This window comes from Plasmodium inui (genome assembly GCF_000524495.1).
Source record: "Plasmodium inui San Antonio 1 unplaced genomic scaffold supercont1.11, whole genome shotgun sequence".
Taxonomy (NCBI): domain Eukaryota; phylum Apicomplexa; class Aconoidasida; order Haemosporida; family Plasmodiidae; genus Plasmodium; species Plasmodium inui.
Genome location: NW_008481845.1, coordinates 487,997 through 503,596, shown reverse-complemented (window position 1 = coordinate 503,596; position 15,600 = coordinate 487,997). Strand labels below are relative to the sequence as shown.

The 15,600-nt window shown below is 42.9% G+C and overlaps 4 protein-coding genes across 4 annotated transcripts; 3 read left to right on the top strand and 1 right to left on the bottom strand.

The window, feature by feature from the left end:
- Window positions 1-246: 246 nt before the first annotated feature.
- On the top strand, window positions 247-3,960 carry C922_03003 (hypothetical protein; the record flags this gene model as incomplete). The annotated part of the gene is made up of 1 exon (XM_008818597.1): window positions 247-3,960. One exon carries the CDS (start codon window positions 247-249, stop codon window positions 3,958-3,960), a length of 3,714 nt encoding a protein of 1,237 aa, XP_008816819.1.
- A 532-nt stretch (window positions 3,961-4,492) lies between these two features.
- On the bottom strand, window positions 4,493-10,390 carry C922_03002 (hypothetical protein; the record flags this gene model as incomplete). The annotated part of the gene is made up of 9 exons (XM_008818596.1): window positions 4,493-4,564; window positions 4,801-4,896; window positions 5,079-5,133; window positions 5,341-5,440; window positions 5,509-5,920; window positions 6,055-7,273; window positions 7,358-8,529; window positions 8,661-9,469; window positions 9,685-10,390. 9 exons carry the CDS (start codon window positions 10,388-10,390, stop codon window positions 4,493-4,495), a joined length of 4,641 nt encoding a protein of 1,546 aa, XP_008816818.1.
- A 1,185-nt stretch (window positions 10,391-11,575) lies between these two features.
- Window positions 11,576-11,976, top strand: C922_03001 (hypothetical protein; the record flags this gene model as incomplete). The annotated part of the gene is made up of 2 exons (XM_008818595.1): window positions 11,576-11,721; window positions 11,889-11,976. The coding sequence occupies 2 exons, from the start codon at window positions 11,576-11,578 to the stop codon at window positions 11,974-11,976; spliced, it is 234 nt and encodes a 77-aa protein (XP_008816817.1).
- Window positions 11,977-12,850: 874 nt separating this feature from the next.
- C922_03000 (hypothetical protein) lies at window positions 12,851-13,527 on the top strand (the record flags this gene model as incomplete). The annotated part of the gene is made up of 2 exons (XM_008818594.1): window positions 12,851-13,216; window positions 13,414-13,527. The coding sequence occupies 2 exons, from the start codon at window positions 12,851-12,853 to the stop codon at window positions 13,525-13,527; spliced, it is 480 nt and encodes a 159-aa protein (XP_008816816.1).
- Window positions 13,528-15,600: the final 2,073 nt, after the last annotated feature.

Genomic DNA, 15,600 nt, shown 5'->3' with positions numbered 1-15,600 from the left:
TCATTAAAATGGGCGACTCCCACCCCAGATTCACCCCCCGTGTGTTGACATCCAATTTATCCATTCCACCCGTGTCCGCCACCACACCGAGATAATTCCAAAACGGTGAAATTTCCCCCCGCGAGCTTCACAAAATAGAGCCCCGCCCCCCGGACACGTGAACGGATAAGAACTTCCAAATTCGCCGGAAGAGGAACAGACAAAGTGTTTACCCACCTCCAGATAATATCACCTTGCAGACGCAGCATGAACACCATCCTGAGTATGGAGAAGCTGTGTGAAGTGTTGGAAGGATCCATCAGCGCGTCTAAGGAGAAGAGGACGCAATCCGAGGAATACCTAAAGCAGGTGTGCAAAGTGGAGGGGTACATAAATGTAATCCTAAACATCGTGAAGAGTGCCAACTTAGTGGACGACAACATAAGGATTTCAGCTCTCATCTTCTTAAAAAACACCATAAAAAATAACTATGAGACACTGAAGAAGGAAGAGATCTGTGGGTTGACGAAGGACATATATGAAAGTTTCCTCTACCTTGAAATGAAGGATAAGCAGATTTACATGCAGCTGTTTGAAATAATGAAGGTGCTAATACACAATAGCTTTCCAGATCACTTTGTCATTCTGGATAATATCCTTAATGATGTTAACCAGAGGAAGGATGTGAGGAGACTGTACGTGAGTCTGTACTGCTTGAAGTTAATTTTTAAAAAATTAAAAATAAAAAAAAAGAAAAACAATGAATTGTACACAGAAATGCTGAACAAGTATTTTTACCCACTCATTAATTGCCTTTACGATTTAAGCTCCGTTGATATCAACAGCAACGAAGTGTGTGAAATACTCTGCATCATTTGCAAAATATATCATTATGTGAATGACAACTTTTTCATTAACGAAGTGATCATTCTGGAGTATATGGACAATTACTTTAGTCTCTTCGATTTTATCCTCAAAAATGAAATTGTCGTCTCCAACTACGTGGAGGATGAGAGTTACTTGAAAACCTTGCCACAATACAAGTGCAAGAGGGTCGTTTTAGACATCGTGACTCGACTCTTCTCTAGATATGTGAATACAAATTACAACAAATGCAATAACGAAATTACGGAGAAATTCTGTCAGGCATTTTTGAACAAATGGCTATGCCCCTTCTTCGAAGATCTCATCATCATCCTGCAGAATTATCACAAAAATAAGAAGACGCTAACTGATGAATGCTTGGTCTACGTTCTGCAGGGACTATCTTACGGAGTTGAAAATGCCCTTATCTACAAAAACTACATAAAAAATAACTTTGAATTTTTGGTCAGGAATGTTATCTTCCCCCTTCTCTGCTACAACGATGATGATATAGAGAAGTTCCTTTGCGACCAGTATGACTTTACCATGAACATTTTTAACACCTACATTGTGGAGGATAAAAGAGTCAGCGCTACGTCTTTCATTAAAGATTTGACTCGCTACCGGGGATCGAAACACATCTCGGAGTTATTTAACCTCTGCGAGAATGTCATCACTACGTATAATCAGAATTACCATTTGGTGTATAGCAAATTTACCGCTCCGGGAAACCAGGACGAAGCCATGCTGGAAGAATTGCTTCGAAACGAGTTCTGCAAATATAAGTATGGCGCGTTGAAAATCTTGGAATGCCTCTACAGCCGACTGTGCGATAAGAAGAGGAACATGAACATCGAGCAGTTTCTAAAAACGTATGTAGAAAATGATCTGAATAACCCTAACCATTTAGTTTGTTACCAGTCCATCGTCACCTACTGTTGCTTCATTAAAAAGGTGCAACACTTTAACGATGTGAATGCCCTCGTCAAGAACTACGAGTTTGTTCTAAATCACATAGGTAGCCCGAGCCTACTCATCCGGGTAGCCAGTGCGTCCTACATAAAAAAATTCTTCAAAATAAAAAATGACTACCTGAAAAGTGTGATTATCAAGTCTATTCCTATTCTTATTGAGCGTTTACTCAACGTCATTAAAGAGGTCAAATGTGAGTACATCGTCATGACGCTGGACAATTTGGCGTACACCTACAAAGACTACATAACACCGTATGTTAACGACGTGGTTATTACCCTTTGCACCAGTTTTGTTTTTCTTATTAACAAGAAGGATGAGGAGAGTGCGCACAACTCGCTGGAGAATAACCTGAGGCATAACCCACACCTGGCCAGTCAAACACAAGGGAGTACACTTAGAAACGATAGGTACTCCCTCATGAATGACGATGAATACACCGTGACAAAGAAGGAGAAGAAAACGGAGAATGAAGAGTTAGACCTAAACTCAGTTATTCTGTCCATCCTGACGGCCATTTTGAGTCTACTCGATTCAGTGGATGAAGGAAACAAAGAACAGATTTACAAAAACACAATGTCGTACCTTTACGTTGTGGTAGACGAAACGTTTAAGTCGCCCTCCATCGATTATCTTGAGGAAGCACTCTCCTTGCTGACGAACATTACCTACTACCTAGAGATAGACAACGACGTGTACCTCCGCTTCGAAAAGTTGTATGACATTTTCTACTTCAACACGGATGACAATTTAAAGATGCAAGAATTAAACTGTATTCGAAATAATCCCCAACTGATTTTAAGCACCGATTTGATACTCTCCGATAAGAACACGGATGTATACTTTTACGACTTCATCTTCGACCTGTCCTTCAGCATAGGTGTCTTCGACAACATCATCTCAAAAGCGACGCAGCAGTTTGTCAATCTGTACAGTGAGAGGTACGGAATGAAGTATATCCACATGGTATACCGATTGGGTATATTCGCCCTGCACTCCAAAATAGTGAAAGATAGCTGTAAGTTGTTCTTTATTTTGTTCGAGGCAACGGTGAAGATTAGGGGAGTCGACGAACTGGTCCTCCCGATCCTCACTACGTATTCCATGAAGCTATTTAAGCACGACGAGGCATCCGCCCTGATGAACCAGAAGAAGAAAAAAAAGGAACTCTCCATGGAAGGCACCAATCAGAATGGTAATCAGAAAGGGGATGAGGACGATGGAGCGGAAAGCATATGCAGCGAGTATGATGAAGACATCCTCAGCAAAACCAGCATTGAGTATATTAAGAAGCTCTTCTACTCTATCATCATATATGATGTGAATCAGTTCTTCCTCTTTTTTAACAACACGAATAGGACAAACTACATCCTGTCCTTGCTATCCAACCTTGACGACGTCCAAATGAACAACACGAGGAAGCTGTATATTCTTGCCATGAGCAGCATCCTGGATAATATGCACAACGCCGATATAAGCATGCACATCGGGGAGGCAAACTCATTTATCCTAAATATTGTCAATGTGGCCAAGGTGTACTACGAGAATAAGAATGAGCAGAAGGAGTCATCGGAAAAGTCCTTCGATTCAGAGTCTTCCTCAGGAGACGAAAATAGCGAAGTGGACATTGACGAAAATGAAGATGCCACGAATGATAAGGCTTTCAAATTAATTAAAACAATTGAAGCGTTGGAAAAAAAAAATGACTTAAAAATTAAGTTAAAGGAAAATGTAAATCTCAACAAATTGGATGATCTGGCGAACCAGCAACACACAAACAACTCTGCTTCTGGACAAAACAGAAGCGATAACAACTCGTTCAGCCACAAAGATATGTTGAAGCAGTTCACTACTAATGAGCAAATTTTACAGCAAGGAAACGCACGTAGGCATCATCAAGATGATGAAGGCGACGATGACGACGATGATGATGACGATGATGATGACGACGACTGCTCAGATTACAGCAACGATGAATACAGAAAGGGATTCTTCGACGATATCAATGCTTTCAAAATTCTGTACGACACCACCTCCAGCTTTTACACGAAGTACGAAAGTGTTTACAATGGTGATATTCTGGGGAAGATTAAATACCTCGTGGACGCTGACCTCAGCGCGCAGATGCAGAACCCCACCAACTGACCGAACGGAGGGGGAGGATACGGCCACGTTAGGGGGAGCATACGCCCATGTCAGGTGAAGCACTAGTACCACTCAGAGTGGCCAAAATGCCCAGAGGATCCCCACAGAGTGCCCGTTTTTTAAAGAACTTTTTCTTCCCACCCGGTTAGAAGCCATTCCACCTTCGTCCTGCAGAATCGCCAATTCAAAGGTGCGAACCGCGCCTACTCTAACATTGCTCGTTGGTGCACGTTTAGGGGCAGTCGGTTGGTCGCCTTTTTCATTCCCCATCGTGAAACGTTTATTCTTGAAACGTCTACTATTGAGACGTCTATTCTTGAAACGTCTACTCTTAAAACGTCCCATATCAAAACCTGCCATCTGGAGACGCCATTTGGCTCACCCCACGAGTCGTAATTACAGCAAGGCTCTATAAAAAAAAAAAAAAAAAAAAGAGAACATTTTTGCCCATCCTATACGTACCCAACGCGTGGAACTTACGCCGGTGTCGTCATCCCCCCGAGGTTTGTCTCTTTTGAGGAACCCCACATCCTTACTTGTTCAAAATGTCCATGTAGAGGAACTTCTTCTCATCGCTAATGTTTTGGTAGGAAAATATGTTTACCTGAAGGGTGGGACAAAAGGGGGAGAGGCGCAGTTACACAAGTGGGGAAGCCGTATGGTTGTACAGATAGAAAAAAGGAAACGTTACACAAGTGGGGAAGCGGTACGATTGTATAGATAAAAGAATTGAAACGTTACACAACTGTGATCACGCGTGCTCGCGCGAGACACACCAACCGCGGCTTCACGCACATTTCTACGCAGTTGTGTGCATATACAAAGCCGCCGCCTCCCTACCAGTTTTTTCCTCTTCTCGATATCCACATCTGCGAAGTTACTGCTGCTATCGACCATCTGCAGTTTGATCAAGTTGTAAATCTCTTCTACGCACATCTGTCACAGGGGGGTACAAAAAAAAAAAAAAAGGGGGTTCATAATTTAAAGGGTTAGCCGCAATCGTGACAATGATGCAACGGGTAAACGCAGATGGTGCCTTTCGGTTGACGCGTGTTCTAATGGGGGATCCCCCATGGAACACAGAGTTTGCACGCAATGTGGCTCTTTCTTGTCCCTACGTCGTATTGGAACTTGTCTAAAAGGGCAATGGCTTTTCTGAGGATGGTATTCTTCCTGTAGAGGTGAAAAAAAAAAAAAGAAAAAAGCATATATATGTATATATACTTACATATACATAATAAATGTACAAAGAGTAATCCTGACGCAGGGGCAGATAGGTTCGCATGCAGATTCATTCATATGGACGCATGTGCGTCTGCCGCTTCTATTCGCAGGGACGAATGAGCCACGCCGCTATCCAGGCAGCTTTCGAATTCTTACAAAACATTCATGACGTTACTCATGTGCACATTTTCTTGATCCCCTTTTATGAGTGTCTTGATTTTGCTCAGACAGTTGTTCAAGTGGTTTAGGTAATCGCCTGTCAGTGAAGGGGTGAGCGACGTGTCACGCAAATTTTGGAGAAGCTATGGAAGCAGGTAACAGCACTATTGTGTATTCTGCTGTCCAAGCTCTTATCGGCGTTGTTATCCACGCCGCTATCCACCTCGCAGCCCGCTGGGAACTTACGGTGCTCCGAAATGAACGCCTCCGTCTTCTTGGCATGCAGATACTCCTCCACGCAGGCAGTTAAGAAAGCATACACAGCCTCCGCATCGGCCGAGGACACCTCGAAAATGTTCTTCCTTAGCTGCAAGTTGTTATTTATGAAGAAAATCACGTCATACAATTTATGCATCCTCTCCTGGAACCCTTCGCCGGAGGCTAAGTGGGTGTCTACCTTCTTTCTCAGGTGCTCCAGGACTATTTCGCACTGCCTCGTTTTGTCCATGTTGAAGAGGAAGCTGAAGAAGGCATCCATGTTGTTCATGGCGTGGAGGTCTTGGCCTTCGATGTATTTCTGCAAAGGGAGTCACGTTTGGAGGGGCATTATTGTAAGGGTAGTGCTGTAAGGGCACTGTTCTATGGGTATTGTTCTATGGGCACTATTGTAGGGGAACAACCCCACTACATAGCACCGCTGCTGCTACCCACCTTGTATATCCGCGTGGCAATATCATCGATGATCCCAGGGCTGACGCGAAAAATTGTGGCGAGTAGGAAAATATTCTCCTTGTAGAGGGATCTGTTTTCGTCGTTGATCAAGTCAATGACGTAAAGAACATAGCGCTCGATAATGCGATGGAGCAAATTGTAATTAGACTCGATAAGGGAAAACTTGACATAGTACTGCTGCCCCTTGGACCTAATCAGATCGAAGTTTCTATATATCGTGAGAATCTCGTTAATGTTACTGACAAAATCGGAGTCACTCCTGTAAATGTAAAAATTCTCCTTCACTGCGGAAAATATTTCATAAGTCTGCAAAAAAATGCACCTCATTTCAACGTCCGCTGCTTTTTCGTCGGACAAATTTAAAAAGTTAACAATTTTTTTTAAATACACATTTTTTATATTCTTATAATTTTTATTCAATATATTCGTTTTTATAATGTCCCTAATCATTTTTTCATATTCATCAATTAGGAAAACATCGTGTATTTCTTGCGCGTTTTTTATGTTCAGTATAATTTCATACATATATAAATCTTTTCTCATGTGGTATAGGTTTTTTTTTGCTTCTTTAATTTTATTTATGTACATTTTTTTGCAAATTTCTTCAAATGAGTCGTCATCGATGTGCTCGAAAATGTCTTCCTTTCGAATGATGAAAGTGTCCTTCGTAGGTACGCTTCGTTCCCCCCCTTTTTTGTGGCCCCTTTTGGATTTCTCCCTCTCCAGGGACTCCATAAAATTGATATTCTTATAATCGAACAGATTTTCCTGTCCTATAATTTTGTACCTATCATCCACTTCTTTCATGCTGCTTAAACACTTCGTGCAGATTTTGTCTAAGAACCGTTTGATGATGTTATCTTCCACCTCTCTGTCCACCTGGTCGTAATTTAAATTAAAAATTATTTTCAAGATTTTTCTTTCTGACTGGTTCTTCATGTGTTTTATTACAAATTCTTCGTACAATTTTTTTCGCTCCTCTTGGGGGAGTATGCCGTCCTTTCCATCTCCTCCGTCTTCTCCCCCAAGGTGATCTTTGTAGATGATCCTTTTGAGCAACTCTTCCTCATCCATTTCGGCGGGAAGGCTTTCCTCCGCTGGTCCTTCCGGAGATAATCCGTTAGCAGCTAATTCGTCAGGAAATAATCCGTTAGGAGATAGTTCGTCAGGGGATGATCCATACGCATCTGATCCTTTCCTGGTTATTCCTTCCCCCGTTGGTCCATCTCCGGTTACTCCATCTCCGGTTACTCCATCTCCGGTTTGTCTTTCCCCGGTTGACTGCTCCCCAGGTATTCCTGCCTCCGCTCCCCCCTCCTTGTCGGTCCCGCCTAGCGCCCTATAAGAGTTACACGCGAACAGATCGTCGAGGCTAAAAATATCGTCGCTTGGAATCCTCAAGAATTTTTTTTTCTTCTTTATCTTTTTATACACATAGATCAAATTTTGTATAAGCCGTAGACACTTTTCCATATTTTCCAGCTTCAAAAAAATTGCAATGTTTTCCTTGGTCTTAATTACAAACTTGAGCAAAATATTTTTGATGATATTTTCCGTTGCGCTATCCGATATGGATATTCCTTTTTTCAAAAAAAACAAATGATCATTTTTGTCTTTCATTTTTTTAAAAATTAAATTGTTAATAAAAATTTTGTACTCTCTGTAGATATAATCGTAGAGGTATCTTTCCAGATATTTGTCCATGTATTTTTTGTCCATATGTAAATATTTCCTCAAAAAATTGATGTCATTCCATTTGTTCAGGAACAGTTTCTTTTCCTCCAGATCCCTTTTTTCCCTCTCCGCAATGATACCTCTGTTGTCGTGATTTTCCCCCGATTTGCCCGCGTCCTCGTTCACGATGTAGTCCACGCTGTTCTCCAGGTGTCTGTACATGTTGTCGTCCGACTCGTCTATGGCGGGATCTTCCTCCGCAGCGTCATCATCCAGGTCCGCCGCATCACCATACTGCTCCGCTGCATCACCATACTGCTCCGCTGCATCACCATACTGCTCCGCTGCATCACCATACTGCTCCGCTGCATCATCATACTGCTCCGCTGCATCATCATACTGCTCCGCCTCATCATCATACTGGTGGGCGACACTATCTTCTCCTCCCAAATTGTCGCCCCCCTCACCTATGGACTTCCCACCCACCTTGCCATGCGCACTTCCTATCGCAGTCGCATGAAGTTCTCCTTCCCTCTCACGAGGAACAAAATAAACAGGTTCGTAATTCTCATGTTCCATGATCCCTTTAACGATGCTAACGAAAATTTCATTGTGTACGTCCTCCAGAATGGCATCATCCAACGTCAGGAAGTCCATTTTTTTCATGTCTTCCAGGACACTACTGGAGTTCTGCTTGTTAGTGAGGAGCCCCCGGATGTGCGCCTCGTAGTTTCCCTTCATCGTTTCGAGCAAGCTTTCGTTGATCGTTTTTTCTTTGACCTGAGCGGGGAGGGGAGCGGCGTGAAGGGGAATCAGCAGTCATTGAGGCACAGCAAGGGAAGCCATTTATACACAACAGTGGCAGCCATTTATACACAGCAAGGGCAATAACTGCTGCACAACGCACTCACCCCCATCTGATGCGCGATGTGAGTCAGGAGGAAGTAGCTAGAGATCCGGTTGCTCCGCGCGAAGAAGGGAATGTGCAGACTGTTCCCACGGTGGAGATTCAGCCTCTCGACAGAGTCCACGTCATATTTAAACATAAGATTCAGCAAGTAAAAAATGTAAAAAATTCGCGAGAGGACGGAGTCCCTATTTTCTCCCTTCTCGGCAAAGTGCGCATTGTACTTGTTTGCCACGAGGCTCATAATATTTTTTATATTTTCCTTGTTGCTTCGAAACAGCTTCTGGTAGAGACTCACAAAGGATTTCAACACAACAAGGACGTCTCCATCCATCGTTTCATTTGTGCATATTTGTCTATACAAGTAGTGTGAAAAGATCTCATTCATGGAATTTAAAACATCATCCAGTGTGTAGTTGTACTTGAGCATGAATTCCTCGATCTTCCTTTTGGTCAGATTATGTATCCCTTCGTAGGCAAAATAATTGGAAAATAATATTCCGAACAAATCTTCCGTCACGCAGAAATATTGATTGTACTTATTTATGAATAAAAAATTCATTAGGAAGGAAAAGACTGCTACTTTACACACATGCACATTTTTTAGTGCGTACACCAAGTGAAAATGGTTTCTTAAGAGGAAGATATCCTCCAGCTTGATGCGCCTTATGAGTGCCTTCAAGGAGAACGTCAGCAATCCGCTAAGGCAGAGAAAGGAGGCGTACTTTATGATGTTTGCGTTTTTCAGGTAGAAGGAGATAAAATTGCACAGCGTCTTCCGCGAGAAGATGTTGTCCTTTTTGGGGGGCTGGGCTACGAAGAGGAAAAAAAAAAAAAAAATACACACATATATACATATATAAATATGAAGACCTATTTATATGTGTATCTCCCCGCGCGCTGGGGCAACAAGGCGGGGGCGCAATTTTTGCACCTCCAGAGATGCGATTTAGCCCAGTCAAGAAGCCGATGATTTTTCCCTCACAAAGAGGAGGCACTCCTCCCGCAGCTCACCCACTCTTACATACCGCTCGCCACAGAGAGAGAGGCACCTCGGTTGTGCATCACGTCATTAATGTAGTCGTAATAAGACTGCACACTTTGGTAATTCCTCAAGGAACTCTGCCCATTCGCATTTTTTCTTTTCAAATAATAGGACAGAATAAAATTTAAAATGTTGTGGTTCTTCTTCTGCTTCCTCTCCTTCAGATCTTTCATTTCATTAAAGTAATACTCCATGGACCTTTTCTCGCTACTGGAGTAGCCAAACTTAGAAAAAAATTCTTCTTCATTTTTTAGGGTCGGGAGGTAGTTAATCAATTTAATAATTTCCTTTTTCCCCTCATCGTCTTGGCGGGCATCTTCAAAATTGTTCTTCTTTAGGTATTCTTCAACGTCGTCGTATGAAATTTCATCATCCAGCAGGTCGCCATCGTTGGGGTTGCCACTCTCCAGGTTTTCCTCCTCCTCGTCGTCATCGCCGCGATTCCCATCCCTACCCTTCACATGCTCGCTGAACAACTCGAAGGAGCTGCACCATTTCGTCTTCCTCCCAGGGGAAAAACATCTCGCCTTTTTCTTTTCCCGTCGGATAGAATACCTGGGGTGTTCCCTCTTTAGCCATACCTGGATATATGGCCTCACTTTCACCTTCTTATAATTTCGCAGGGCGTGGGAAAGGAACTTTATGAGAAGCACTACTAGGAGGGTCCGCTGGAGGGGCGAGGGATGCATCATTCATTTGTGCTGTGGGGAGATTCTCAACCGAGTGGGGGGGCGCTCCTGCTTGGGTGTGTCTCTGCAGAAGAATGCACGTGGTCGCTCACTCGCCTTTCGCCCCGTGCGCCATTGGCCTATCCCCCACGTTGCGTCTGTTTTATCGTCCCTTTTATGGTCCCTTGTATGCCTACGTTTTGGGGAGTTCTTCCTCTTGTTCGTCTTCTTCCTCTTTTGTCCCTTTTTAAGAAGCCTAACTTGCAGCTGCTTCCCTGGCCTAGTATAACGTATAAACCGCTTCTGCTGACACAAGAACTCTTCGCGGACGCCTCAAATGGCAGGGGTGCATACGTTCCTGCGTATAGGCAAAGCGAGTGCAGCATTAGGGTTCGCCTCGCCGAGTCACTTAACAATAAAGCTCCACGTAAAACTCGCATACAAATAGCGGAAGCTCCCTCTCATGCGATCTTACAAAATTAGTTCCCCACTTAATGATTCAGTTACCCCATTTCGCACTTTATAACAATTTTGTCGCTCTTCCCAAAATGTCCTCACACGGAGAGCCTCGTTAATTGGAACATCTCGGCTTGTGTGTTTTATTATTCATGTTTAGTGTTCCGTTTGAGGAGTCACTAGTACGTGTGCGCAGCGCCTTGTATTATCCTTTTTGTCGCGCTACCCTTCCCTTCGCTGCGTTGTGTGTTTCCTTGTTGTGCGTACTCTCTTTTCCGTTTTTTTTCCCCCCCCGAAGCGATGTAACACATAAATTTAAAAAAAAAAAAAAAAAAAGGAACTTATGTACATATCCAAATTTTATCTTCCACGTGAAGCGTCATCCTAAGCGTACGCGGTCTAGGTAAGTATAGGCTCACTAACAGGGACAACATTCTTTTTTTTCCTTGTTTCCTTTTTAAGGAAAAAAAACTCCATAATGAGAAGTGCCAGCAACGGAAAAGTATCACACATCGTAAGAGAGCAAAATTTACCACTGAGAGGGAGGTGACTGCACCCAAACATGTTCGTAATTCATTCCATCGCCGATTTTTTTTTTTTATTAAAAGGAGCGTCACAACAATGAAGGAATATGCGAGTAATTCTACATAGAAGATTGCCTTTTCCCTTTTTGTTTAATCATTATCCGAACTAATTAGCATTACATACATGTAGCTCTCCTTGTTTTCCCTTTTTTTGCGTGTTTCACACATGTACGTTTACAAGGGAGTGAACATATGCCCACTTAACCACCTTGCATTTGCTATGTCAGATGAACGCAATGACGACAAGGGCGAAGTGGAAAAATGTGAAAGAGATTACAGTGCGCTGCTGGAGTGTTTGGATACCTTCGATAGGTTTGATTGCCGTGAGGGACATATCCCCAGCGCGATAGCGATCTGGGCTACTTCCTCGTAGTGTATACCTCCACGAGAACCTACTTGTGTTGTTAATCGCACAGTGCAGCCTTACCTTTCGCACACCTCTACGTATGGTGTACCCCTACCCATGGCCACCCCCGCAGAAATTGGGCAAAATGCCAAAACGAATTGAAGAAATTCCGCGCGTGCTACAATGAGGAGAGCAGACAGAGGAATGGGTCAAGTGGTTAGGCGAAGACTGGGTAGGGAGGCCATTTCTGGCGTTCCCACCAGACACCCGTCTGGTGTCAGGGCATCCATCCGTCATTCGTTGGTTTCAGCGTTAAGGCGTTACTGCGTTAAGGGTTACTGCGTTTCGCCGTTCGTCGTTCCTCCTTTTTTCTATTCCATTTTTTCGTTACACTCAATTGTGCTACATTTCCAAATGTGCACACACATGTATGTTAAATGCCCACCGCTAAGGAAGGACTCCTTTTTTGCCGCGTGGAGGGGGGACAACTTCCACCAGCGAATTCTGTTACCACTGAATGGATGAACTGAAGTATGGGTAAATGGCTAAATGGGTGAATGGTAAAAATTTGTTGCTCTTTTTTTTTTTTCTTTCTTGTAAAAACTGTAACATTTTTTTTTTTTAATTTCTACTTGGAGTGTGTGCGCTGACACAGTTGTCCAAAAAAAAAAAAACAAAAAAAAAGTTGCAATTTTTACATCCAACATGGAACAAAAAAGTTGTCGTTGTTGTACGGATTATGGAACAGAAAAGTTGCGATTTTTTCTAATGTGCAAAAAAAAAACTTCTATACAATTTTGTAAAAGGTTAATTCTGCTAATGATAATCATTCATAGCGAGAAGATGAGAACTTCTTGATGGTAGCGCGGTTGCAATGTCTCAGCGGGCAACCACGTGGTTACCCTTTATGTTCATTCATATTTGTCCGTAACCCGTTTTAACCTATTTTGACTCATTTCCCCTGGGTAGGCTGATCCGCTCATGCTTCCACAGTCCAACGTGACAAGAAGAAAAAAATAAAATAAAAACTGCGCACAATAAGAATGCCTCCACTCCCAGGAAAGGCAAATAGAGTCAACAGTGGAAAATTTCAAAATGGACACCAAATCTAACGAAGACATAGATAATAAAGAAGACAAAAACATCGAAGTTAAGAAGAAGAAGAAGAAAAGAAAAAAAATAATAATAAATGTGCGAAAGAAAGTTCTGCCAAAGGGAGAAGTAACGATTGAGGATATTTCCAGTTCAAATGCGCTGGGTGAAAGTCTGACCGATAGTCGGAATGGGAAAGGCGCTTCAAGATGGAAGTACGTCCGAAGGAATAGTAATCCGAAGGAGCCCTCCAAGGCAGCCAAGAAGGCTCGCTTCTTCGATCAAGAATACGACATCGGCGAGGTAAGAGGGGGAATGCGGAAAAAGATAAAAGATAAAAATAAGGGGTTCATATATAACTGTGCCGATGTAAGTGTGCCCATATAAGTGTGCCAATATATGCGTGACTTCCTTTTGTTGCTACTTCTCTGCACTATCTCATCGGGAGTGCACGGGGAGGGTCCCAATTGTGCGCCCCAGGTTAAACCCCACGCGCAGTTGCGCACATTGGTTCACCCTCCACCTTATTGTGTATCACTTAATTTTTGTCTTCCCTCCCTGCCCAGATTCCAAACTGCCCCATTTCTGAGATGCTCCTAAAGCGAAAGAAAAAAAAAATGAACAACTGCACCCAAGATATCTTTCCTACTCACACTGTGATGTCTTCTTCAAAGAGGTGAAGGCGATGATTTCCCCTGCAGCGGAAGGTTCGCCTCATTGCTAGGGATACCGAGGAGGAGATTACGTTCCTTCGAACCGTTAAGTGGAAGCTTGCAAATGTTTTCCATAATCGCGCAGAACGAGGAAGTGTGCAGGGAACACTTGGGGGGTACCCCTTGAGCCTTACAACCCGTCACCATTTGCTGATTCGCATGCAGTACGCGCCCTCTTACGTTCCTAATGGGCCAACCCGTTGGGCTAACCCATTTACTTCCACTTTTGGTAAGAAAAAAAAAAATTCCATGCCTTTTGGTGTATCCATCTTTGCGCCCATCCCCTCATGCACAAAAATGAAGTGGAAGCGCTGGAGCAGCAGTGTCAAGGCGGCGCCAAACCACTCCAAGTTGTCCGTATTGAGCTAATGTGGCCATATCTTGGGGAGTCCTACAAATCGGAAAATCTTACAGCCGTCGCCTTACACATATGTACAAGCCGCATAACGGCAAAAGGTTCATTTCTGATGAAAGTGTCACTTGTAAGAAAATTTTCCCCATCCATGAAATAACGTCCAATTGGTACTAATTTTTTTCCCCTCAAGGCAACTCTTTTGCGCTCGTCTTTGCAAGGCCTACACCACGTTTGTCACCCCGATGCACCCTTTACAATTCTTTACACATTTCGATTTTTTTTTTTTTAAAAGAGTTAATTTTTACAAGTGATAGTTGTTACAATGCACAAAAAATGCATAAAACATGCATAAGAAATGGATAAAAAAAAAAAAAAATACCCCTGCTTTGGGAGGCAGCGGCGCAAGGGTATATATAGACGCGCATGCACACATATGTGAATGCATATGCGAATATACAAACTTGTATATGTATAACGTGACCGCAATAAAAGAACCTCGATGGGGCAAAGGTCTGGAACGTATTTCAAAAGTCATCATCTCCCTCATATGACATGGTTTCCGCGTTGCCAGCGTCTTTTCATCCGATGATTTGCCTAACATGAGTCAACGCGGCTACAGTAGCCCCGGTGTCAAGCGGCCAATATCCACCCGGTTCAATACTTCTAATCTGGGAAACCTTCTCGGAAAAATCTCTTAAACGAATACTCGCACTAAGCGTGGGAATTTCCACTCCCCTCCGCACGACAGCTCCTGCCCTAAGGCGTCTTTACTATGCCGCAAGGAAATTCTACCCATCTGATACCCATAAAATCATCTTTGCTTCGGTTTGGGGGTACTTCCTTCGGTGAATTTATTTTTCAATTTCCTTCTCAACGTTTTAATATATCTACATCGGCCGGTTCCAATTGTGTTTCTCCTTTTGGCTTTGACGGACCAGTTGAATCTTCTCTTCTTGGCACTGGGGTATCCACATGAAGCGCATTTTTTTTTTTGCAAATGATAACTTCTTTTCCCACACCTTATGCAAAGGAAGTGGCTCTTTCCATTTCGCTTTCCGAAGGACCCTGTTCCCTTTCCTGCCTTACCCATTGTTTACGTGGCGATGGTATAAGCGGTGAAGAGGCGAAATGGTGAAGTGGCGAAGGGTGAACGGCAAGCTGTTGTCACGCGCTGATGGTAGTAAATTATGCTTGTTTTACTTATATTCTCGTCAATCGCATAAAGAACTTGTACGCTTAATATAGTTTCGTTGTTTTTTTCTTTTTTACGAGGGAAACTGGAATAACTTCTCTTTTTCTGCTTTGCCACGTGGGAAAAAAAAGTGTTTCACCTTTTTTTCTTTTTAAACAATGCGATACAATAAATGGTAAAAAGGTAAATTTTTTACGATGAAAGGTAAAAACGCTCACAACGGGGTTTCGGCTTGGGGTGATTTCTTTCTTTTTCTTTTAACCTTGCACTTCGTGTATGAAACGAATGTGAATAAATGGGTTTGGTATGGTATAATGTTCTTGCGTATTGTTATGCTTACCCTCCGCGCCGGGCAATTTATTTTTACAAACTGCTTAGGAGGGGTTACGGGAGGCGCTAAGTTGAATGGGTGGGGAAAACTCCCATGATGGCATATTGTAAGGTTGGCCTTCTACACGGAGCGTAACCCATCACATATCTTTATACGTAGTAT